Here is a 17,477-nt window from a genome sequence, read left to right on the forward strand (position 1 = left end):
CTTCCTGAAAAGTTTAGAGTAAAATCTGTGGGGTCTGGGCAGGCGTCAGCTGCAGCCGCGGCTGCTGCTGGCAGCGTCTGCGTTCTTCGCCGTACGCCGGAGATGGAGGATCTTGAGCAGCGCCTGAGGCTGGCGGTGGTGGCCTATGTGGGCGGCACCAGGCCAGCGGTTTCTTGCCAGGAGGCTGCTGAGGCGTTGTCGGTGAAGCTGCGCATCCCGCGCCACCGTTTTTCGGTCCACAAGTTCCATCCCGAGGACTTTCTGGTGGTGTTCGCGGCGCCGGAGTTGCGCAACAAGGCGCTGGTGGCGGGTACAGTTGAGCATGGCTACTTCAAGCTATTTGTCAAGCCATGGCTCAAGCAAGCGCAAGCGGTCTCGAGGGTGATGAGGACGCAGGTTGATCTTATGATCGAAGGAATCCCTTCCCACGCTTGGACGTCCGAGACGGCGGCGGAGCTTTTGGGCTCGTCATGTTTGGTGGAGAGCTTGGCGCCGGAGACTGAGAACAGGGAGGACCTGTCCTTGTTCAAGTTGAGGGCCTGGTGTGTGGAACCAGACGAGGTGCCTGCAGATAGACGGCTCTGGGTTCCGGAGCCGGTGATGGTTGGAGGACCGGCGGCGAGATTGCCCATGTCCCGTGCGCTGCTAGAGTACAAGACCTTGATTCACATCGGTAGGGTCCGTGATCACAAAGGCCCGGAGCGCTGGTTGAGACCGCCTAGCTCCGATGGTAGCGGTCAGAGCGGGTTGCCTGAGGATTCTGGTGACTTCTCTGGCACGGGAGAGTGGAGAGTGCTGCCGTGGTCGAGAGGAGTTCGCGATCGGCGTGGAGGTGCGCAGGGCAACGGGGCGCATGGTGGTTCCTACATGCGTGCCTTGTTGGGGCGTATTGGTCCGTCGGACTGGAGAATTCCGCCCATGGCTTAGGGCTCTGCGGCGAAGATGCACGCGCCGGTGGTCACCTCGGTCACCACGGTGGCAACCAGGGTTGGAGGGGGCAGGACGTTGGCTGCCGAGGCCGCGTTGGTGGAGCCTGTGGCCGCAGACGATCCAGGGAGGATGGCTAGAGCCACAGAAAATCAGGCCGCTGAGGTGAGGGTCAGGGTGGCGCATGCGGCTTTTGACCATGGTGGGGCCTTGGAGCTGGGGCGAGCTAATCCTGAGGCTCAGCTCTTGGTCCAGTCCGAGGCGGATCCCGAGGCGACTGTTCTGGTGGATAAAGCTGCGGAGGAGGCGCGTTAGCCACAGGCTGGCGGTATGGGCCTAGTGGATCCCGAGGCGGCTGCAGCTTCGAGGGGGATCGAGGATTTGGATCCAGCCAACCAGGATGCGTCGGGAGGTCTGGAGGTGGGCCGGCCAACCCAGGAGGGCACAAGGGCCGAGGAAGTGGACTCGCAGCTGTCGCCGGTGGTGCCCGACAAGGCAGCAGATGGATGGGCCCCGGTCAGGGATTTGATGCAGGCATCGATGGCGACAGTAGAGGTGGAGAGGCATGCGGATTCGCCGGTGGTGGGTCCCGTTCTACAGGAGTCGATGCCCTCTGCTGCATGCACCGATGTGACTACGTACGTTGCATGCGGGGAGGGAAATTTGCGCGTCTCTGCGTCTGACTCGGCTGCTCGCGCGGATGACTCGCTGCAGCGCCAGGAGGGGAATCTTTCGGCCAAGGAGATCGCTGCGCTGGGTAACATCAAAACATTCTGCGCCGGGCTATTGAAGAAACTTGTGCCGCCTCTTCTCAGGGAGTTTGAAGGGATTAGAGGAGTTCGGACTGGTCAAGACCCATTCACACCTCGACGCACGACTCAGTCTGTCTGTTCCGGTGGCGCTAGGAAGTCTAAGGCTTCGGCAGCTGAAACGGTTTTGCTAAAGACCTTAGGTTTTGATTGTGAGGATCTGGCCGTTTCTGAGGACGCGCTAGGTCAGCTTCGTACAGTGTTCGATTCACCACTTCAGGAGCCACAGCTGAGGGCCATCGCGGCCATCTTTGGGAAGGCCATACCTCTCAATCTAGCAGGGGAGGCAGGGACGGATGTGCCAGTTATGGCGCAGTAGGGTCGAGGGTTGTGACGGTGTTGGAGTCATCATTTCCGATGTCTGTCAACGCTCTAGAGTTGGTGTGTTGGAATGTCAGAGGCCTTAACAACCCGGCCAAGAGGAAGGCACTCAGAGGATTTGTAGACTCGGTGAACGCGGCGATTGTATGTATTTTAGAAACCAAGCTAGAGGTCGTGAACATTTTTGTAATCCTGCAATGCATGGGGCCAAACTATGATGGTTTTACCTATTTACCGGCGTCGGAGACGAGAGGTGGCATTTTTGTGGCTTGGGACACCACTCGGGTGATGGTAACAAACTTTGTCAATGACTCTCATTGCATCACAGGGTTTGTCTCGCCTAAGGAGGGGACACCTTGGTGGCTTACCATTGTGTATGGGCCACAAGAGGATGAGCATAAGATTAATTTCTTGAATGAGCTCTCGGAGAGAAGATCGCTATGTCCGGGGCCATGGCTCGTGATTGGGGACTTTAATCTTATCCTATACGCGGCGGATAAGAATAACTCAAATTTAGATCAGAGAATGATGGGGAAGTTCAAGCGTTTTGTGGATAACAACGCGCTCAAGGAGCTCTTTTTGCATGGGCGAAAGTTCACGTGGAGTAATGAAAGGGAGACGCCCACACTTACCAAGATTGATCGTGCGTTCGTTTCAGTGGATTGGGAGATAGATCACCCGGATTGTTTGTTGCAAGCTTTGTCCACTGAGTATTCCGATCATTGCCCATTGCATATCACACTCCATGAGCCAATGCACTATAAAAAGAGGTTCCGTTTCGAGAAGTTTTGGGTTAAAATGGAGGGTTTCTTGGATATCGTAAAGGAGGCGTGGGTATGTGATCCCGGCATCACGGATCCCTTCCTGAGGCTGGATGTGCTACTACGCAACACGGCTAGAGCTCTTGCCGCTTGGGGACAAAGAGAGATTGGAAATATCAAGTTGCAGATCGCCATTGCCAATATTGTTATCTTGCGGTTCGACTGCGCCATGGAAAATCGTAGGCTCACGGAGGAGGAAAGATGGCTCAGAAGAACTCTGAAGCAACTGGTGCTTGGGTTGGCATCATTAGAGAGAACCATTGCGAGACAAAGGTCTAGAATATCTTGGCTCCAAGAAGGGGATGCTAACACGCGCTTGTTTCATTTGGTGGTGAATGGGAGGCGTATGAAGAACTACATTCCTTCATTGAACATGGAAGGGCGTACTATCACAGATCAGAAAGGCAAGGAGGAAGCCTTCTATAATGCATACAAGGATTTGTTGGGCAAGGACGTTGCTAGAGAGTTCACGCTAGATTTGGAGGGTCTTGGAGTCGCTCACGTGGATTTATCGGAGCAAGACCGGGTATTTACTGAAGAGGAGGTGTGGGCAGTCATTAAGGATTTTCCCTCCGATAAAGCACCGGGACCGGATGGGTTCATTGGCTTGTTCTTTCAAAAATCTTGGGAAGTGATCAAGATGGATCTGATGGCTGCTATTCATAAGCTGTTCCTTGGAAATGGGAGGGGTTTTGGGAGGCTTAACCAAGCCTTCATCACTCTTTTGCCGAAGTCCCCAGATGCTTCTTCTGTATTTGATTTTCGGCCGATTAGTCTTGTGCATAGCATGCCCAAGATTGCTTCCAAGCTCCTTACTTCGAGGCTTAGACCGCGCATGGGGGACCTTGTCCAGGTGAATCAGTCCGCTTTCATAAAAGGGAGATGCTTGCACGATAATTTCCTTCTGGTGAGACAAGTGGCGAAGATGATGCACAAAAGGAAAGCTAAAGGAGTTCTGCTCAAGCTAGACATTACTAAAGCCTTTGACTCCTTGTCATGGCCGTTATTGTTTGAAGTGTTGAGAGCCAAGGGTTTTTCAGAGCGGTGGATCTGTTGGATCGCCACCCTACTTACGACGGCTAGTTCCAGAGTGATCGTAAATGGGCGTGTGGGAGATAAGTTTATGCATGCTAAAGGTTTGAGGCAAGGGGATTTGATCTCCCCCTTACTCTTTGTTATCGCCATGGATATCCTCACGCATATTATTATCAAGGAACATGAAGCTGGAGTCATGAGTCGCATCAATGGATGTAGCCCGGTGCAGCGGCTGTCGTTGTATGCGGATGATGTGGTTCTTTTCATCAAACCCACACGACCGGATCTGGAGTTAGTCAGAGAATCTCTTACCATCTTTGGAGTTGCTTCTGGACTGAAAGTAAATTTTGCTAAATTGGCGGCAATTATGATTCGAGCAGAGCCGGAGGATGAGGATATTGTGAAGTCGGCGCTGCCCTGGAAGCTTGCCACTTTTCCTTGCAAGTACCTTGGACTGCAATAAGCATTTGGCAGTTGAAAAGATTGGAGTGGCAGCCTATGGTGGACGCGACACTCCACATTCTGCCAGGATGGCAAAGGGGTTTGGTGACTAGACCAGGCAGGCTGGTTCTTGTCAACCAGGTCATGAGAGCGCGGGCTACTCACCACCTTATGGTTGCGGAGGCGCCAAAATGGGCTCTAGACAAAGTGTACAAAAGGTGTAGGGCCTTATTCTAGGCCGGGACTGAGGAAATCAAGGGAGGCAAATGTATCTTGGGCGAGAGTATGCAGGCCTAAGCTCATGGGAGGGCTAGGCGTCATTGGCCTTCACAAACACGGCATTGCTCTTAGGTTGAGGTGGGAATGGCTTAGACGCACGGATACTTCCAGGCCGTGGCAAGGGCTTTGCTTGGCCGCGGACAAATCGGTTGCGCAAGCGTTTAGTAGCTTGGTGAAATGGAGAGTTGGAGCTGGGGACAAAACCCTGTTCTGGAAGGATAGATGGATCCAGGGTGCTACCATTGCGGAGGTCGCTCCTCTGGTGGCGAAGTCAGTTCGTACGCAAGTTGCCAACAGGAGACGTGTCCGAGAGGCTCTGGATATGCACTCTTGGATGAATGATGTAGTCGGCGACTTGTGCACGGAAGGCCTAACCCAATTTATAGGCCTTTGGGAGATCCTTGAGGATGTACATCTGGATGCGCAGTCCAAGGACAGTCCCATTTGGGCTTGGAATGTGTCAGGAACTTACACCGCATCCTCTGCTTACAAGATGCTATATGAGGGAGGAGTTAGATTCCACTCCTTTGGAGCTATTTGGAAGTGCTGGGCCCCTCTGGCTTGCAAAATTTTCATGTGGCTGGCTGTCCGATATCGGCTATGGACTTCGGACAGAAGAGCGAGACATAACTTACAAGATCAGATTTCAAAATGCTTTCTATGTGACCAAGAGGAGGACACGGTGGACCACATTCTGCTGCAATGTGTGTTCTCGAGGCAAGTTTGGTTCACTTGCATCTCTAGGATGGGGTTGCCCATGGAGCTTTGCCCAACCTATGATTCTAGATTGGTGCATTGGTGGTCGGATGCTAGAAAGCGTTTTCTTAAGCACTCTCGGAAGGGGTTTGACTCTTTTGTCATGCTCATCTGCTGGACGTTATGGAAACAAAGGAATGCGAGGGTGTTTGGTTCGGTCCAGATCAAGAATGATCAAGACACGGTGGACATGATCTTTGACGAGCTGAGGATGTGGGCCACGGCAGGAGCTTTTGGAGAGCAATGTGTGTTAGAGTAGTCGAGTAGCGTGTGCGTGGAGTGGTGGCTCGGTCAGGCTGGTTGTAGCCAAACCCTGCAATTCTATAAACTCTTGTACATATTTTTCTCCCTTCTACAAAGCTAAGGTACGCCTTTGGCGTACCCTCGAAAAAAAAGACTATTCCATATACAGAATAATGGAAAACCCTATTAGCTGCCCATTGTCGTGGTTCTAAGTCTGACAGTAGAGTGGGGGTAGGTATGAAGAGGCAAGGTCCTAGCTATGGAGAGGTTGTAAACACAAGAGATGTACGAGTTCAGGCCCTTCTCGGAGGAAGTAAAAGCCCTACGTCTCGGAGCCCGGAGGCGGTCGAGTGGATTATATGAGTATGGATTACAGGGGCGCGAACCCTTCTGCCTGTGGAGGGGGGTGGCTTATATAGAGTGCGCCAGGACCCCTGCCAGCCCACGTAATGAAGGGTTTAAAGTACATTAAGTCTGGGGCGTTACTGGTAACGCCCCACATAAAGTGTCTTAACTATCATAAAGTCTACTTAATTACAGACCGTTGCAGTACAGAATGCTTCTTGACCTTCTGGTGGTCGAGTGAGCCTTCATGGTCGAGTCCTTCAAGTCAGTCGAGTGGGTTCCTCGTAGGTCGACTGGAAGGTGATCTCTTCTAAGGGTGTCCTTGGGTAGGGTATCTAGATCAGGTCTATGACCCTACCCTAGGTATATGACTCCATCATTAGCCCCCGAATGGATTGAGGCTTGAGTGAGGAAGGAGTTGACGTTGTTTTTGACTGGCTTTTGTGTGCTGGTCCTGCGCTGTCTTGGACCAATAACTTCTTTGTCGATAGCTTAGCAACTTTTCTTTAGTCGACTCGATCCATTCTTTTCTTTCGTCGAGTGATCTTTTGGACTTTGACAATTTCCGAGCGACGGATCGCAGGAAATCCTGCGTCTGACAGACCGATCTGCCGTTCGCGGATTCTGTGGGATATGAAATTTGGGGAAGCGCGCGAAGCGGGGCGGACCGCGGCGCTCGGATAGGTAGGGCATAGACGCCTCGATTCTCGCGCCGCCTTTTACGCCACGTATCGCGATCGCGCGACTGTTTCGGGATGTGATTAGATCGACCGGGCCCACCTGTCATCCACTCGGAAGGGATCTTATAAATGCGCCCGACGAGGGTTTTTGAACAGTGCCTCTGCATTCCCTCTCTGCTCTCCTCGTCTCCGCCCAACGCGTCCGCTCTCGCCTCCGCACAACCTCTCCTCGCGCATCTCGCCGGCAGCCATGGTCAAGGAGAAGACGGCGGCGCTGGAACGCGCGAAGAAGGCGTCGGCGACGGAGAAGGCGAAGGGGAGATCCACCAGTCGCGGCGGGTCTTCGTCTAGATCTCGTCTGCCGAACGGCTGGGTCCAGGGAGATTGGATCCGGCCGACCATCACGGAGACGGATCTGATGGGGAACGTTGCAGAAAACAAAAAAAAATTCCTACGGTTTCACCAAGATCCATCTATGAGTTCATCTAGCAACGAGTCATGGGAGAGTGATTGCATCTACATACCACTTGTAGATCGCGTGCGGAAGCGTTCAATGGAACGGGGTTGATGGAGTCGTACTCGCCGTGATTCAGATCACCGATGACCTAGTGCTGAACGGACAGCACCTCCGCGTTCAACACACGTACGGAACAGCCACGTCTCCTCCTTCTTGATCCAGCAAGGGGAGAGGAGAGGTTGAGGGAGATGGCACCAGCAGCAGCACGAGGGCGTGGTGTTGATGGAGCTGCAGTACTCCGGCAGAGCTTCGCTAAGCGCAAGGGAGGAGGAGGAGGTGTCGGGGAGGGAGAAGGAGGCAACCAAAGGCGTGGGATGAAAGCCCTCCTTCCCCCACTATATATAGGAGGGCCAAGGGGGGGTGGCCGGCCCTGGGAGATCCAATCTCCTAGGGGGGTGCGGCCAAGGGGGGGTTTCCCTCCCCCCCAAGGCACCTAGGAGGTGCCTTCCCCTCCTAGGACTCCTCCCCCATGGAAACCCTAGGCGCATGGGCCTAGTGGGGCTGGTGACCTTGGCCCATGTAGTCCAAGGCGCACCCCCTACAGCCCATGTGGCCCCCCGGGGCAGGTGGCCCCACCCGGTGGGCCCCCGGGACCCTTCCGGTGGTCCCGGTACAATACCGATAACCCCGAAACTTGTCCCGATGCCCGAAACATGACTTCCCATATATAAATATTTACCTCCGGACCATTCCGGAACTCCTCGTGACGTCCGGGATCTCATCCGGGACTCCGAACAACATTCGGGTTACTGCATATACATATCCCTACAACCCTAGCGTCACCGAACCTTAAGTGTGTAGACCCTACGGGTTCGGGAGACATGTAGACATGACCGAGATCGCTCTCCGGTCAACAACCAACAGTGGGATCTGGATACCCATGTTGGCTCCCACATGCTCCTCGATGATGTCATCGGATGAACCACGATGTCGAGGATTCGATCAAACCCCATATACAATTCCCTTTGTCAATCGATATGTTACTTGCCCGAGATTCGATCGTCGGTATCCCAATACCTCGTTCAATCTCGTTACCGGCAATTCACTTTACTCGTACCGTAATGCATGATCCCGTGACCAGACACTTGGTCACTTTGAGCTCATTATGATGATGCATTACCGAGTGGGCCCAGTGATACCTCTCCGTCATGCGGAGTGACAAATCCCAGTCTCGATCTGTGTCAACCCAACAGACACTTTCGGAGATACCTGTAGTGCACCTTTATAGTCACCCAGTTACGTTGTGACGTTTGATACACCCAAAGCACTCCTACGGTATCCGGGAGTTACACGATCTCATGGTCAAAGCAAAAGATACTTGACATTAGAAAAGCTCTAGCAAACGAACTACACGATCTCACGCTATGCTTAGGATTGGGTCTTGTCCATCACATCATTATCCTAATGATGTGATCCCGTTATCAATGACATCCAATGTCCATAGCCAGGAAACCATGACTATCTATTGATCAACGAGCTAGTCAACTAGAGGCTTACTAGGGACATGTTGGTGTCTGTTATTCACACATGTATTACGATTTCCGGATAATACAATTATAGCATGAATAAAGACAATTATCATGAACAAAGAAATATAATAATAATGCTTTTATTATTGCCTCTAGGGCATATTTCCAACAGTCTCCCACTTGCACTAGAGCCAATAATCTAGTTACATTGTGATGAATCGAACACCCATGGAATTCTGGTGTTGATCATGTTTTGCTCTAGGGAGAGGTTTAGTCAATGGATCCGCTATATTCAGGTCCGTATGTACTTTACAAATCTCTATGTCTCCATCTTGAACATTTTCGCGAATGGAGTTGAAGCGACGCTTGATGTGCCTTGTCTTCTTGTGAAACCTGGGCTCCTTGGCAAGTGCAATAGCTCCAGTGTTGTCACAGAAGAGCTTGATCGGCCCCGACGCATTGGGTATGACTCCTAGGTCGGTGATGAACTCCTTCACCCATATTGCTTCATGTGCTGCCTCCGAGGCTGCCATGTACTCCGCTTCACATGTAGATCCCGCCACGACGCTCTGCTTGCAACTGCACCAGCTTACTGCCCCATCATTCAAAATATACACGTATCCGGTTTGTGACTTAGAGTCATCCAGATCTGTGTTGAAGCTAGCGTCGACGTAACCCTTTACGACGAGCTCTTCGTCACCTCCATAAACGAGAAAAATTTCCTTAGTCCTTTTCAGGTACTTCAGGATATTCTTGACCGCTGTCCAGTGTTCCTTGCTGGGATTACTTTGGTACCTTCCTACCAAACTTACGGCAAGGTTTACATCAGGTCTGGTACACAGCATGGCATACATAATAGAACCTATGGCTGAGGCATAGGGGATGACACTCATCTCTTCTATATCTTCTGTCGTGGTCGGACATTGAGCTGAGCTCAATTTCACACCTTGCAAAACAGGCAAGAACCCTTTCTTGGACTGATCCATTTTGAACTTCTTCAAAATCTTATCAAGATATGTGCTTTGTGAAAGACCTATGAGGCGTCTCGATCTATCCCTATAGATCTTGATGCCTAATATATAAGCAGCTTCTCCAAGGTCCTTCATTGAAAAACTCTTATTCAAGTAGGCCTTAATGCTGTCCGAAAGTTCTATATCATTTCCCATCAAAAGTATGTCATCTACATATAGTATGAGAAATGATATAGAGCTCCCACTCACTTTCTTGTAAACACAGGCTTCTCCATAAGTCTGTGTGAACCCAAACGCTTTGATCATCTCATCAAAACGAATGTTCCAACTCCGAGATGCTTGCACCAGCCCCTAAATCGAGCGTTGGAGCTTGCACACCTTGTCAACATTCTTAGGATCGACAAAACCTTCCGGCTGCATCATATACAATTCTTCTTTAAGGAAACCATTAAGGAATGCCGTTTTGACGTCCATTTGCCAAATTTCATAATCATAAAATGCGGCAATTGCTAACATGATTCGGACGGACTTCAGCTTCGCTACCGGTGAGAAAGTCTCATCGTAGTCAACCCCTTGAACTTGTCGATAACCCTTAGCGACAAGCCGAGCTTTATAGATGGTCACATTACCATCCGCGTCTGTCTTCTTCTTAAAGATCCATTTATTTTTTATGGCTCGCCGTTCAACGGGCAAGTCAGTCAAAGTCCATACTTCATTTTCATACATGGATCCTATCTCGGATTTCATGGCTTCTAGCCATTTGTCGGAATCCGGGCCCGCCATTGCTTCTTCATAGTTCGAAGGTTCACCGTTGTCTAACAACATGATTTCCAAGACAGGGTTGCCGTACCACTCTGGTGCGGAACGTGTCCTTGTGGACCTTCGAATTTCAGTAGGAGCTTGATCAAAAGTATCTTGATCATCATTAACTTCCTCTCTAGTCGGTGCAGGCACCTCAGGAACATTTTCTTGAGTTGCGCCATTTTCCGGTTCAAGAGGTAATACTTCATCAAGCTCTACTTTCCTCCCACTTACTTCTCTCGAGAGAAACTCTTTCTCCAGAAAGGACCCATTCTTGGCAACAAAGATCTTGCCTTCGGATCTGAGGTAGAAGATATACCCAATAGTTTCTTTAGGGTATCCTATGAAGACGCATTTTTCCGATTTGGGTTCGAGCTTTTCAGGTTGAAGTTTCCTGACATAAGCATCGCATCCCTAAACTTTTAGAAATGACAGCTTAGGTTTCTTCCCAAACCATAATTCATACAGTGTCGTCTCAACGGATTTCGACGGTGCCCTATTTAAAGTGAATGTGGCAGTCTCTAAAGCATAGCCCCAAAAAGATAGTGGTAAATCGGTAAGAGACATCATAGATCGCACCATATCTAATAGAGTGCAATTACGACGTTCGGACACACCATTACGCTGAGGTGTTCCAGGCGGCGTGAGTTGTGAAACTATTCCACATTTTCTTAAGTGTGTGCCAAATTCGTGACTCAAGTATTCTCCTCCACGATCTGATCGTAGAAACTTGATTTTCCTGTCACGTTGATTCTCAACCTCACTCTGAAATTCCTTGAACTTTTCAAAGGTTTCAGACTTGTGTTTCATTAAGTAGACATACCCATATCTACTCAAGTCATCAGTGAGGGTGAGAACACAACGATAGCCACCGCGAGCCTCAACACTCATTGGACCGCACACATTAGTATGTATGATTTCCAATAAGTTGGTTGCTCGCTCCATTGTTCCTGAGAACGGAGTCTTGGTCATTTTACCCATGAGGCATGGTTCGCACGTGTCAAATGATTCGTAATCAAGAGACTCTAAAAGTCCATCAGCATGGAGCTTCTTCATGCGTTTGACACCTATGTGACCAAGGCGGCAGTGCCACAAGTATGTGGGACTATCACTATCAATCTTACATCTTTTGGTACTTACACTATGAATATGTGTAGCATTACGCTCGAGATTCATAAAGAATAAACCATTCACCATCGGAGCATGACCATAAAACATATCTCTCATATAAATAGAACAACCATTATTCTCGGATTTAAATGAGTGGCCATCTCGAATTAAACGAGATCCAGATACAATGTTCATGCTCAAACTTGGCACTAAATAACAATTATTGAGGTTCAAAACTAATCCCGTAGGTAAATGTAGAGGTAGCGTGCCGACGGCGATCACATCGACCTTGGAACCATTCCCGACGCGCATCATCACCTCGTCCTTTGCCAGTCTCCGTTTATTCCGCAGCTCCTGCTGTGTGTTACAAATATGAGCAACGGCACCGGTATCAAATACCCAGGAGTCACTACGATTACTGGTAAGGTACACATCAATTACATGTATATCAAATATACCTTTGGTTTTGCCGGCCTTCTTGTCCGCTAAGTATTTGGGGCAGTTCCGCTTCCAGTGACCACTTTCCTTGCAATAAAAGCACTCAGTCTCAGGCTTGGGTCCATTCTTTGGCTTCTTCCCGGCAGCTTGCTTGCTGGGTGCGGCAACCACCTTGCCGTCCTTCTTGAAGTTATTTTTACCCTTGCCCTTCTTGAACTTAGTGGTTTTATTGACCATCAACACTTGATGTTCCTTCTTGACCTCTACCTCTGCTGATTTCAGCATAGCAAATACTTCAGGAATGGTCTTTTCCATCCCCTGCATATTGAAGTTCATCACAAAGCTCTTGTAGCTCGGTGGAAGCGACTGGAGGATTCTGTCAATGACCGCATCATCCGGGAGATTAACTCCCAGCTGAGTCAAGCGGTTATGTAACCCAGACATAGTGAGTATGTGCTCACTGACAGAACTATTTTCCTCCATCTTACAGCTGAAGAATTTGTCGGAGACTTCATATCTCTCGACCCGGGCATGAGCTTGGAAAACCATTTTCAGCTCTTCGAACATCTCATATGCTCCATGTCTCTCAAAACGCTTTTGGAGCCCCGGCTCTAGGCTGTAAAGCATGCCGCACTGAACGAGGGAGTAGTCATCGGTACGTGCCTGCCAAGCGTTCATAACGTCTTGTTCTGCAGGGAGAACAGGTGCGTCACCCAGCGGTGCTTGTAGGACATAATCTTTCTTGGCAGCTATGAGGATGATCCTCAGGTTCCGGACCCAGTCCGTATAGTTGCTGCCATCGTCTTTCAGCTTGGTTTTCTCTAGGAACGCGTTGAAGTTGAGGACTACGTTGGCCATTTGATCTACAAGACATATTGTAAAAATATTTAGACTAAGTTCATGATAATTAAGTTCATCTAATCAAATTATAATGAACTCCCACTTAGATTTGACATCCCTTTAGTCATCTAAGTGTTACATGATCCGAGTCGACTAGGCCGTGTCCGATCATCACGTGAGACGGACTAGTCATCGTCGGTGAACATTCTCATGTTGATCGTATCTTCCATACGACTCGTGTTCGACCTTTCGGTCTCCGTGTTCCGAGGCCATGTCTGTACATGCTAGGCTCGTCAAGTTAACCCTAAGTGTTTTCGCTGTGTAAAACTGTCTTACACCTGTTGTATGTGAACGTAAGAATCCATCACACCCGATCATCACGTGGTGCTTAGAAGCGACGAACTGTAGCAACGGTGCACAGTTAGGGGAGAACACTCCTTGAAATTTTGTAAGGGATCATCTTATTTACTACCGTCGTCCTAAGTAAACAAGATGCATAAAACATAATAAACATCACATGCAATTATATAAAGTAGTGACATGATATGGCCAATATCATATAGCTCTTTTGATCTTCATCTTCGGGGCTCCATGATCATCTTGTCACCGGCATGACACCATGATCTCCATCATCGTGTCTTCATGAAGTTGTCACGCCAACGACTACTTCTACTTCTATGACTAACACGTTTAGTAATAAAGTAAAGTAGTTTACATGGCGTTCTTCAATGACACGCAGGTCATACAAAAAATAAAGACAACTCCTATGGCTCCTGCCGGTTGTCATACTCATCGACATGCAAGTTGTGATTCCTATTACAATAGCATGAACATCTCATACATGACATATAGATCATTCATCATTCATCACAACTTTGGCCATATCATATCACAATGCACTTGTTGCAAAAACAAGTTAGACGTCCTCTAATTGTTGTTGCAAGTTTTACGTGGCTGAAGTAGGGTTCTAGCAAGAACGTTTTCTTACCTACGTGAAAGCCACAACGTGATTTGTCAACTTCTATTTGCCCTTCATAAGGACCCTTTTCATCGAATCCGCTCCAACTAAAGTGGGAGAGACAGACACCTGCCAGCCACCTTATGCAACTAGTGCATGTTAGTCGGTGGAACCGGTCTCACGTAAGCGTACGTGTAAGGTTGGTCCGGGCCGCTTCATCCCACAATACCGTTGAAGCAAGATAAGACTAGTAACGGCAAGAGAGTTGACAACATCTACGCCCGCAACAAATTGTGTTCTACTCGTGCAAGAAGAACTACGCATAGACCTAGCTCATGATGCCACTGATGGGGAACGTTGCAGAAAACAAAAAAAATTCCTACGGTTTCACCAAGATCCATCTATGAGTTCATCTAGCAACGAGTCATGGGAGAGTGATTGCATCTACATACCACTTGTAGATCGCGTGCGGAAGCGTTCAATGGATTGGGGTTGATGGAGTCGTACTCGCCGTGATTCAGATCACCGATGACCTAGTGCCGAACGGACAGCACCTCCGCATTCAACACACGTACGGAACAGCCACGTCTCCTCCTTCTTGATCCAGCAAGGGGAGAGGAGAGGTTGAGGGAGATGGCACCAGCAGCAGCACGACGGCATGGTGTTGATGGAGCTACAGTACTCCGGCAGAGCTTCGCTAAGCGCAAGGGAGGAGGAGGAGGTGTCGGGGAGGGAGAAGGAGGCAACCAAAGGCGTGGGATGAAAGCCCTCCTTCCCCCACTATATATAGGAGGGCCAAGGGGGGTGGCCGGCCCTAGGAGATCCAATCTCCTAGGGGGGGTGCGGCCAAGGGGGGGTTTCCCTCCCCCCCCAAGGCACCTAGGAGGTGCCTTCCCCTCCTAGGACTCCTCCCCCATGGAAACCCTAGGCGCATGGGCCTAGTGGGGCTGGTGCCCTTGGCCCATGTAGGCCAAGGCGCACCCCCTACAGCCCATGTGGCCCCCCGGGCCAGGTGGCCCCACCCGGTGGGCCCCCGGGACCCTTTCGGTGGTCCCGGTACAATACCGATAACCCCGAAACTTGTCCCGATGCCCGAAACAGGACTTCCCATATATAAATATTTACCTCCGGACCATTCCGGAACTCCTCGTGACGTCCGGGATCTCATCCGGGACTCCGAACAACATTCGGGTTACTGCATATACATATCCCTACAACCCTAGCGTCACCGAACCTTAAGTGTGTAGACCCTACGGGTTCGGGAGACATGTAGACATGACCGAGATTGCTCTCCGGTCAATAACCAACAGCGGGATCTGGATACCCATGTTGGCTCCCACATGCTCCTCGATGATGTCATCGGATGAACCACGATGTCGAGGATTCGATCAAACCCCATATACAATTCCCTTTGTCAATCGATATGTTACTTGCCCGAGATTCGATCGTCGGTATCCCAATACCTCGTTCAATCTCGTTACCGGCAAGTCACTTTACTCGTACCGTAATGCATGATCCCGTGACCAAACACTTGGTCACTTTGAGCTCATTATGATGATGCATTACCGAGTGGGCCCAGTGATACCTCTCCGTCATACGGAGTGACAAATCCCAGTCTCGATCTGTGTCAACCCAACAGACACTTTCGGAGATACCTGTAGTGCACCTTTATAGTCACCCAGTTACGTTGTGACGTTTGATACACCCAAAGCACTCCTACGGTATCCGGGAGTTACACGATCTCATGGTCAAAGGAAAAGATACTTGACATTAGAAAAGCTCTAGCAAACGAACTACACGATCTCACGCTATGCTTAGGATTGGGTCTTGTCCATCACATCATTATCCTAATGATGTGATCCCGTTATCAATGACATCCAATGTCCATAGCCAGGAAACCATGACTATCTATTGATCAACGAGCTAGTCAACTAGAGGCTTACTAGGGACATGTTGGTGTCTGTTATTCACACATGTATTACGATTTCCAGATAATACAATTATAGCATGAATAAAGACAATTATCATGAACAAAGAAATATAATAATAATGCTTTTATTATTGCCTCTAGGGCATATTTCCAACAGGATCTCCTCGACATGGCCAACGACGGTCTGATCCCCCACGGAGCCGCAAGGCTTCCGGGGAAGGAGTGGCAGCCCCAGCCGGAAGAGGGTGAGTGCGTGCTTCTGGCTACCCTCGTCGACCGCGGATTTTCTTTGCCACCGAGTGTTTTCTTCCGTGGTTTCTTGAACTTCTTTGGAGCGCAACTCCACCACTTCACCCCGAATTCTATCGCCTATCTTGCCGCGTTTGTGTCCATGTGTGAGAATTTTCTGGGTTGCCGACCGCACTGGGGCTTGTTCAAGCACATATTCACGTGTCGTTCTCAGACCGTGAAGAAGGCGAGCCCAGGCGACGATAAAACCAAAGTTGTCCAGATGTGTGGAGGTCTGGGGATCCAGATGAGGAACAAGAGCACCTTCCCAACCATGTCGTTTCCCGAGTCAGTCAGAGGCTGGCAGTCGACCTGGTTCTATTGCCAGAATGAACCGACACCGGGGCAGTCGAGTGGACTCCCTCGGTTTACCATGGACCGAGTCAACAAGCCCTCCTCTCTGAAGGTGATACCGGAGGAGAAAGCCAACGTGAAGATGCTGATGGAGCGCGTAGTTCAGTTGGTTCGGGAGGGAGTGACGGGTATGGATCTCCTGGAGGTTTTTCTTAGGCGACGTATCCAGCCTCTTCAGTTCCGGAGCCATTGCATGTGGTTGTACCGCGGGACTGAAGATGAGACTCAGATCAATCCAGAAGCAGTCGACGATGCCACTCTGGAAAGGTGGATGGCCGCTGTCACTGGGAACAAGGATAACCCTCGTGGAGCTAGAAGGATTCCTCCACTCGACCACCGCAGTGTTCCAGACAAGGTATGTCTGCTCCACTTCCCATTGTATTCTTGTCATATTTATTTCTGTTTTCTCCGAAAATCGGTCGATTGATCTTTGTCTTGATGTCTATCAGGCCCTCACCGAGCTGTACTCGACGCCCAATGGAGCACAGGCTCCGATTGAAGAGGGAGAGGCGAGCGGGGGCGAGATCCAGGAGGAGTAGGACTCGGATGCCGCTGACGATGACGATGATGATGACGACGACGAGGAGGACGAAGAAGAAGAGGAGGAGGAGGTCGCACCACCGCGCTCGGAAAGGCGGTCGAAGCTTGCCCATGACCCTGTGACTGAACGGGGCAAGGGGGTTGCGACTGTCGCGCAGTCGACCAAACGCCCTGGGACGACCTCTCCGGTGCCGACTGAAAAGGCGCCGAAGCAGTCCAAGGTGGCCCCGTCAAAGCCGACCAAGCTCCTACCGAAGATGAAGGTGTCCATCCCCACCATATCAAGGTAAACATGCTGCTTAAGTCTTCTTGTTTTGTGCGAGCTTTATCTCTGTTTGGCACTTGAGTTAGTCGACTGATTCTTTGGAATTGCAGTGCTGCTACTTCTGAGACCTCAGCCAGGGCTGACGACCATGAGATGGAGGACGCAGCAACCTCAAACCCTGGTACTGTACTCTTAATTCCGTTTTAGTCGATTGACTCATGATCTCTAATTCTGATTCTTTTCTGTAGCTCCATCCAATGTCGTTATCACTCTTCCTGATGATGATGACGATGAGGAACCACTGAAGCACAGGAGGAGCAGGAAAGCGTCTGCCGGCAG

The 17,477-nt window shown here is 50.1% G+C and overlaps 1 protein-coding gene across 1 annotated transcript; it reads left to right on the plus strand.

The window, feature by feature from the left end:
• The first annotated feature begins 16,450 nt into the window (after positions 1-16,450).
• On the plus strand, positions 16,451-17,037 carry LOC119281080. The gene is made up of 2 exons (XM_037561715.1): positions 16,451-16,688; positions 16,783-17,037. The coding sequence occupies exons 1-2, from the start codon at positions 16,464-16,466 to the stop codon at positions 16,870-16,872; spliced, it is 315 nt and encodes a 104-aa protein (XP_037417612.1). The 5' UTR covers positions 16,451-16,463; the 3' UTR covers positions 16,873-17,037.
• The last annotated feature ends 440 nt before the right edge of the window (positions 17,038-17,477 follow it).

Source organism: Triticum dicoccoides, chromosome 3B, assembly GCF_002162155.2.
Source record: "Triticum dicoccoides isolate Atlit2015 ecotype Zavitan chromosome 3B, WEW_v2.0, whole genome shotgun sequence".
NCBI classification, from domain to species: domain Eukaryota; kingdom Viridiplantae; phylum Streptophyta; class Magnoliopsida; order Poales; family Poaceae; genus Triticum; species Triticum dicoccoides.

Excerpts from the sequence above, each read along its gene's own strand:
- LOC119281080 (XM_037561715.1), top strand. The coding sequence starts at position 16,464 with ATGGATCTCCTGGAGGTTTTTCTTAGGCGACGTATCCAGCCTCTTCAG. Across the intron at positions 16,689-16,782 it reads ACCGCAGTGTTCCAGACAAG|GCCCTCACCGAGCTGTACTC; the intron begins GTATGTCTGCTC and ends GATGTCTATCAG.